This window comes from Malus sylvestris, chromosome 14 (genome assembly GCF_916048215.2).
Source record: "Malus sylvestris chromosome 14, drMalSylv7.2, whole genome shotgun sequence".
Classification (NCBI taxonomy): domain Eukaryota; kingdom Viridiplantae; phylum Streptophyta; class Magnoliopsida; order Rosales; family Rosaceae; genus Malus; species Malus sylvestris.
In genome coordinates, this window is record NC_062273.1 from 21,446,246 (window position 1) to 21,454,587 (window position 8,342).

The window sequence follows — 8,342 nt, forward strand, 5'->3', positions numbered from 1 at the left end:
AATATAATTTATAACAAAACAATCTAAACAATCTTTTGTTAGATTTCTTATCAGTCTGGTTAAGGTTTCAAATGTTGAGAAAGAAAATACAAGAAAAATGGAGGGGGGGGGGGGACATAGACCTCACCTCTTTTGAAAAAAGAAAATACAAGAAAAAGATAAGGTTTCAAATGTTGACATTTTTTTCTTTTTGGTCAAACAGATAACTTTCATTAATAAAGAAACTAATACAAGAAATAGAAAGTCCAAGGCAATCCAAATATAAGCATAGCCTAAAAGTAATTACAACCGAAAAGCCCAAAACAAGCAAGTCCACAACAACAAAAACTCTAGATTTGAAAAAATGCAAACTCCACCCCGCTAGATGTGCCACTTTCATCGACCCATCACTACCACCAAGAGCAAGAACCCATGAACAAACTCCATGAACGGAAAATGGGGTGAGCAAGCCATCGGCAAAAAAAAACACTCCCATAATCCCACCAAATAGTGCTAAGCGCACTTTAACAACTACCCAACACCAAAGTGTGCCGTGAACATAGATACACGATGGGCAGAGTAACATAGGTTGGCGATAGAGGATTGATGATGGGGAGAAACATCGGAGGTAAAAAAAGAACATAAAAGCTAAGATCTGAGATAAGCTCAGGAAGGTTAAGTTAAGGAAACCAGAAATTAAAAGCCCAAATAAAAGGGAATGCAGAAGCCAAATAACACAGGGAAAAGAGAGGGAGAAGTTAGAAGGATAAGGAGAAGTAAAGAAACAGAGGAACGAGGGGTCGGAAGGAAAAAAAGGGAAGCTATCACATGGGAAGATGGTGGGAGAGGAAGGATGCAGAGTGGGAGAAGAGCTAAGATTCTCAAGAGGGTGGACAGGCTAGCTGCCAACCACAAGTTAGAACCATGAGCTGACGGCTAAGAGGCTTGCAGAATTAGGGTTTTTGGGGTATAGGAAAATGTTGACCTTCTTTCTAAGACAAAAGTTGTCATCTCTTTAATCCTTCTCAAACCTATTTGATTCGTCGATGTATCTTTATTTTACATATCAAGTTGTCTACTGTATATTTTGACATTTGGAACTTTCTAATAAACATTTAGAGTTGGACTGAAAAACAAATGATGTCATGCATCAGTTTACTCCAAACTTTGCAGGGCCACAGATGTCGACCAGTTATGGTGGAGGAGCACCATATCTTCAATATGGACATTTCGATCATCCCTCTGATCTGAAAATTTTTATGTTGTGTTTAATCTGAAATGTAGCTGTACTTGACTATGTTAGAAGCTATTCAGGAGGAGACTTCAATGATTTCGATTAGAGTCTAAAGATGTTCTAATTTATTGTTTCCCTTCCTTGACTCACGACTTCGCTCATTTCAAATAAGTTAACATGTGATTAAAGAATACAAAACATTCATTCTAATTCATTTTCTTATTCAACATTACTTTCTTTCTTGACTCGCAACTTCATCCATTCTAAATGAATAAACATGTTATTAACAACAATGTGTATTGTCGCTCAACTCATTTGTTTTTATTAGCTTTAGTAACTTCATTATCTAATTCACAATTTCACCATTTCAATTAAGTAAATATATCGGGGAAGACGATACGTTATTGCACCTACTTTCTTTCCTAACTTTGGAGTTCACCCGTTCTAGATTAAGCAAATATGTTTCAGTTTTACCTATCCGTAATTCACGACTTGACCACTTTTGACGCTGCAAATCGGACGACATGTTCGAAATGCCTCCTTCTCTCCTTATATATTTTATTTTTTACGGCTTACTTTTCACGCCAAGATCACGAAATTACTATTAACGCGACGCGCCCGTCACGCACCTCCCCACCCATCCACTCGTGTAAAAACCTTTCGCCTTCTCCCATTTCTGACAACTGTGATACTTCGGGAGGTTGCAAGTTGCAACGACTCGCCCTCTTCCCTTCCGCGACTCCAAGCCCTCCTCCCTCGCCCTCTCTCCGTCGCCTTCCGCCGCCTCCGATCTCGAAACTCACAACCTCCGTCGAGTTCAGATCGACGGCCGACGCTTCCGCCTTCGAAATCCCTACTTTCGCTCACCTTCAGGTACTTTGAAAACCCTAATCCTCGGTTTTCTTCTGGTGATTAGGTTTACGATTGCATTTAATGCCGGATTTAATGCGTTAACGCTGTCGTTTGCGTTTAGTTCGATTCGTGTTTTAGGGATTTCTTGTGTTATTAAATCCTCGATGCTTTGTTAAATATATGTCTTGTGCTGTATATTTGTGTTAACTTTGTGTTCTGTATGCTTTACAGCCCGAGATCGAGAAAATAGCTCTGGTTTTGATTGCCGAATAGTAAGAGAAAATGTTCGGTTCTTCTAATCGTAAGCTTCTTTGTCTCTGTCTTTTACTTGATCCTTGGAGTCAGATTTTGTTTCATCCTTCTTACTGCATTCAATATATTTGAATTCGTTCCGACACGAGTAATTGGTTTCTGGGTTTTCTCTCAATCATATGTCGAGTTTTGGGAAGATGTCGATACACTTCCTGTTTGTTTCGTTGTAAAATGAATATGACATCCATTTATTAGCGGTTTGGGCAATGTTATCTGGTCTTCTGTTTATGCTGTTTGATTGTCTGATAAATATACGGGCTTGGTAATTTTTTTCGTTGTGAAAATAATCTAATTTGTGGGATTTGGTTAACAGCTTTTGGACAGTCATCTAGCAGCCCGTTTGGGTCCCAATCGGTATTTGGGCAGACCAGCAGCACAAATAACAATCCTTTTGCCCCTAAGCCTTTTGGTAGTACAACCCCATTTGGTGCGCAAACAGGGAGTACCATGTTTGGAGGAACTTCAACTGGTGTATTTGGCGCAGCTCAAGCTTCTTCACCTTTTCCTCCCTCCACAACCTTTGGTGCTGCGTCCTCACCGGCTTTTGGAAATACAACGCCTGCTTTTGGAGCAACTTCTAGTCCTTCACCATCACCTTTTGGTGGTAAGCCAATGGATTAAATTTGAACTTTTTTTTTCTCGTTTTGTGTTTGCTCACCACTCTTCAACTGATCTTTTGATATAACTATTATGATATATGGTAATTGGGAATCATTTACAATGCCCTTCAAGTCTGTATTGAGTTTTTTTCTGGACATTTATGAGTGGATTAGGCTTTCAGTACGTGATATTAGTGGATTATGCATTCTGTACAAGATATCCATATTGTTGTTGAAACTTTCTACTTGGTATAAATCTATTGGTGCAGTTGGCTTGTGAAATGACAAATATCATTAGGGGGAATTAAGACTTTGAGAGTGGAACAGGGATGATTACTATACCTTAACTACTCTGGCTGTAATTTTTGTGTGAGGGATTGATTTTATCTTGTATTTCAAGGGGTACATGTCACTTTGCTTCTTAGTTTATCTGCGGAATTATTTCCACTTTAGAAGCTCATCAACAAGATTGATCTAGTTATAATGGGATGTTCAACCCAAACAATTCCTGTGTTATTTGGTTACATGTTATTCATCTCTCTGCTCAATTGTTTCGCTATTTTGGTTTCTTGTCACTGATGATTTTTCCTTTGTTTCTCTCCTCCATGTGTACACCCTCTTTCAACAGGTTCATCTGGTTTTGGTCAGAAGCCTGTGTTTGGAGCATTTGGGTCCAATCCTGCTCAAACAAGTCCTTTTGGAAGTACAACTCAACCATCACAGCCAGCATTTGGGAGCAGTGTATTTGGTTCCTCCACGCCATTTGGTGGATCCAGTCAGCCAGCATTTGGTGCTACCACCACCCCAGCTTTTGGTGCTACAAGCACCCCAGCTTTTGGTGCTACAAGCACCCCAGCCTTTGGTGCTACAAGTAGTCCAGCCTTTGGTGCTACGAGTAGTCCAGCCTTTGGTGCTACCACCACCCCAGCTTTTGGTGCTACCACCACCCCCGCTTTTGGTGCTACCAGCACGCCAGCTTTTGGTGCTGCCACCACCCCAGCATTTGGAGCTACAAGTAGCCCGGCCTTTGGTTCCACAACAAGTCCTACATTTGGAAGCACAGGAGCTGCATTTGGGGTGTCGAGTTCTCCCTTGTTTGGATCTGGGGGAGCTTTTGGGGCTTCAAGCACCCCGGCCTTTGGTTCATCTAGCTCGACCTTTGGTACTTCAACCAATCCTGCTTTTGGTGCTTCAAGTGCTCCTGGTTTTGGTTCGTCCAGTACTCCATCGTTCAGCTTTCCATCAACTCCTACCTTTGGCCAATCAAGTTCTGCATTTGGTAGCAGCCAGTTTGCTGCTTCATCGCCTTTTGGAGCACAGAGTTCTCCGTTTGGTGAGTACTCCAGATCCATATGAGTGGTGGTACATTTGGAAAAAAAAAATGGACCCGCTGCTCATTCTGTTTAGTTTCATTGTAGTTGTATTATATTTTTATAATTTGTGATGCAGGAGCTCAATCAACAACATTTGGGAACACTGGTGCCTTTGGGCAGTCAGCTTTTGGGGGCCAACAACGCGGGGGCAGTAGAGTGGCTGCATATGCTGCAACTCCTGAACCCGATGGTGGCACTGGGGCTAGTGCTGCTGGGAAATTGGAGTCAATATCAGCAATGCCTGCATATAAAGAAAAAAGTCATGAAGAACTCCGCTGGGAGGATTATCAATTGGGGGATAAAGGTATGGTTTCTAGTTAACGTTTCAGTATCTTAGAAATTTTGACGCATTTGTCAGCAATAATAGCATTTGCTAAGTTCACAATGTTATATTTTTGACTTCCAGGCGGTCCAGCTCCTGCTGGTTCGAGTGGCTTTGGCATTACCACCTCACAGCCAAACCCTTTGAATCCTGCACAGGCATTTCAAGCCTCAAGTCCTTTTAATGCCACAACTTCATCTAATTTGTTTGCTCCAAAAACTCCATCCTTCACTAATACAGGCTTTGCAACATCGTCTACACCATTGAGTTCATCAGGTTTTGGGATTTCTACTTCAACTAGTCCTTTTACACCATCACAACCTTCTACAGTTTTCCCGCAAACCTCATCTTCCTCTCTCTTTAGTTCGTCAAGCTCTGCATATTCATTTCCTGCTCCGGCTGCGTCAGCAACTTCCACATTTAATTCAAACCCGTTCAATCCCACACCTCCAGCTGCCCAGACCGGTGGTGCTTTTACCAATCCATTTGGGCAGAATACAACATTTTCTCAGCCATTCAGTAACCCTTCTACTGGCTTTGGTTTAACGATCTCCACTGCTGCTGGTGCTACAAGCAGTCAAATGGGTTTTAGTCAACCAGCTGTAAGTTCTTATTGGTTGTTTTTAATTTTAATTGTAAAAGATTTTAATTGGTTATTGGTTAACTTTTTTTCCCTATTTTCTTTCCGGTGCAGCCAACTTTTTCTGTGCCTTTCTCATCTCAGCCAACTCAGAATAGTGGTTTTAACTTCAACAGTTTTAATCAAACCCAATCAGGTAACATATGTTTTGAGCATCTTTATGTTTTCTCATTCCATATAGCCATTGAGGTTTTATTTGTCAGTTGATGGTTCTGATTTCATCAATTGGTGTTTGCTTTTGTAGGCAACACAGGTGGTTTGGGAAGTTCAACAGGAATTCTTGGTCAGAATAACTTTGGACAGTTGTATGTCATATGACTCAAATCTCTTCTATCTGTGTGCATGTGTACACGGTGTATTTACTGATATTGTATTTAAATTCACATTTTTAGAATCTAAAGTGGTATACCCCTCTGGTTTCACTTACATGGATAAAAAAATTGTGGAAAATTTTCGGATGAAACAACTATCGTTGGATTTGGATATCTCATTTGAAACAAATCTAAAAAGGGAATAGGTTCTTTTTGTGTGATTTTATTGCTCATTTAATAATAAGAGTATTAATTAGGTTGATACATGTTCCAAATATTAACTTTTACAATGTTCTTCTCCCAATATGTACCTGCTCTTTGGCCTTACAATGTAGGGTTTTTTTTAGCTACTAGGAGGTTTTATTTTCCTTCTCTATGTCCATGGATTACAACATTTAGAGTTTTTTTTTTCTTTCTCTTTTTGAATTTTACATTTAAGAATTGAACCGGAAAATATTGATCTGTACTGTCTTTCATAGGCCTGCCACTCAAAGCTCTGTAGCTGTACAACCAGTACCTGCTACAAATCCATTTGGAACGCTCCCTGCAATGCCACAGATGTCAATTGGTCGTGGTGGAACTGCACCGTCAATTCAATATGGAATTTCAAGCATGCCTGTAATATGAATTTCTTATGTGGTTTTGTTTTTGTTTAATTTGAAATTGAATTTGACTTTAAGGTGTTAATTTCTGTCGACAATCACTTCTATGTGGTTGCGATTTTAAGTTGATAACTTTCTTCTTTAATCCTCGTGTGAAGGGTTTAGGATGTTGACATTGACTTTTTTTCTTCCCCAGGTCGTAGACAAACCTGCGCCTGTTAAGGTATCATATTTGTTGACCTCTCGACACCTGTCGCAAAGGCGGGTCAGGTTACCTGCGAGAAAATATAATCCTAAGAATGATGATCCAAGGGTGAGGGTGATGCTTCATGTAAACAGTTAATCCGTATTTGGTTTTATGTTCAGGCTACATTTGAATTTTGTGCTTACACCTATTTGCCTTTATTGTTTTGCAGTTCCCATTCTTTGTTGACGATGAAGAAACAGATAACACACCCAAGGCGGATGCTCTTTTCCTTCCCAGAGAAAACCCAAGAGCACTCGTCATTCGTCCAAAAGAACAGTGGCCTCAAAGGGTTGGTGCTGAGAAAGCATCCCCATTAAAGGATACTTCGACTCCAGTGCATGAGAATGGTAAGTTCTGTTGTGCCATTATCATTTGCTTTCCTTTTGCCCTTTCACTTGTACAGCCTCTTCATGTTTGGCTTGAGAAATAGTTCACCTTTGGAATGGGCATATGTAATGCCTATGCAAATGCTTTTACTAGCCATTTGTAAGGGAATTTTTTATTTTTTCACATCTATTAGTGTATTTTTGTTGACGGGTTCCGGGCCTTCTGGCCTAATTGAGAATTTTTTTATTGTTCATGGGTATTGATACCCCACACACTAGATTATTATGAGTTAATTTTCAAATTTATTTTTGTGACTGAGCATATTTTGGCTTGCTGCACATTGCTTACTCTTCTGAACGAAATATTGTTTCAGGAAAAATTCTAGGAGAAGCAGGCTCTGAGGATAAAGATAGTGAGTATATGCTTTTATGATTTTTGTTTTCACTTGGCTTGCGGTTTCTTGTTACTGTATTTTTGTGGTTGCATTTTAAAGTTCAGAGCTGTTAAAAAGTAACAAAGATATTAAGCGAGAATGTACTTGGTCAATGGTATCTGTGGTGTTGACAGACTTGCTTAACGTTGTTTCAGAAACGCCAAAAGAAAATGGAATTGTGAAAGAGCGGGCGAATCATGTCAAAGTCAACCAGAAACCTAATGGAATTCATGATGATCATTCTGTTCAGAAGGGGGACTCATATATGACACTAAGTGGGCATAGAGCCGGTGAGGCTGCTATTGCATATGAGCATGGTGCTGACATTGAGGCCCTAATGCCAAAGCTCCGGCGTACAGACTATTATACAGAGCCTCGAATCCAAGAATTGGCAGCTAAGGAAAGGGCGGACCCGGGGTTCTGCTGTCGTGTCAAGGACTTTGTGGTTGGACGAGTTGGGTATGGTAGCATCAAGTTCTTTGGGGAGACAGATGTGCGATGCCTTGATCTCGAGGCTCTGGTGCAGTTCAACAATCGGGAGGTGATAGTGTACATGGATGACAATAAGAAACCTCCCGTCGGGCAAGGCCTCAACAAACCTGCTGAGGTTACACTTCTCAACATTACATGCACTGACAAGAAAACAGGACGTCAGTTCACAGAAGGCCCAAAGACTGAGAGATACAAGCAGATGCTGAAGAAGAAGGCAGAGGATCAAGGAGCCGAATTTGTTTCTTATGATGCCTTGAAAGGCGAGTGGAAGTTCAGGGTAAAGCACTTCAGTAAGTACGAGTTGGGAGAGGAAGACGACTGGGATACCGATGCTGCTGCTGCCCAAGACTGCTGACGGGTTATGGAGTTCGATCCGATGTGTTAAATATGTGGTCGGGGGAAATGTTTGTGTGTTTTTCTTTTGGCCAAGGGTTTTGTTCTTTTTGTCATGGATGCGGATTAATTTTGGAATTGTATAGAATTTAGGGGATGTGGTATGATAGCTGTTGAAGCCTTCCTGGCGCTCTGACTATGATCTACTGGTCCTTTATTTTATTTTGTATGGGTTAAACTGTGATTTGCAATCGAGAAAAAATGAATAACTCTTTTTTGTTAATAA

At 40.6% G+C, this 8,342-nt stretch overlaps 1 protein-coding gene across 1 annotated transcript; it reads left to right on the top strand.

Moving 5' to 3' along the window:
• Nucleotides 1-1,938: 1,938 nt before the first annotated feature.
• Nucleotides 1,939-8,342, top strand: LOC126599665 (nuclear pore complex protein NUP98A). Its single transcript, XM_050266078.1, has 13 exons — nucleotides 1,939-2,086; nucleotides 2,297-2,366; nucleotides 2,691-2,981; nucleotides 3,605-4,309; nucleotides 4,426-4,653; nucleotides 4,756-5,273; nucleotides 5,366-5,447; nucleotides 5,556-5,616; nucleotides 6,102-6,240; nucleotides 6,421-6,537; nucleotides 6,641-6,818; nucleotides 7,172-7,210; nucleotides 7,387-8,342. Exons 2-13 carry the CDS (start codon nucleotides 2,348-2,350, stop codon nucleotides 8,076-8,078), a joined length of 3,069 nt encoding a protein of 1,022 aa, XP_050122035.1. The 5' UTR covers nucleotides 1,939-2,086; nucleotides 2,297-2,347; the 3' UTR covers nucleotides 8,079-8,342.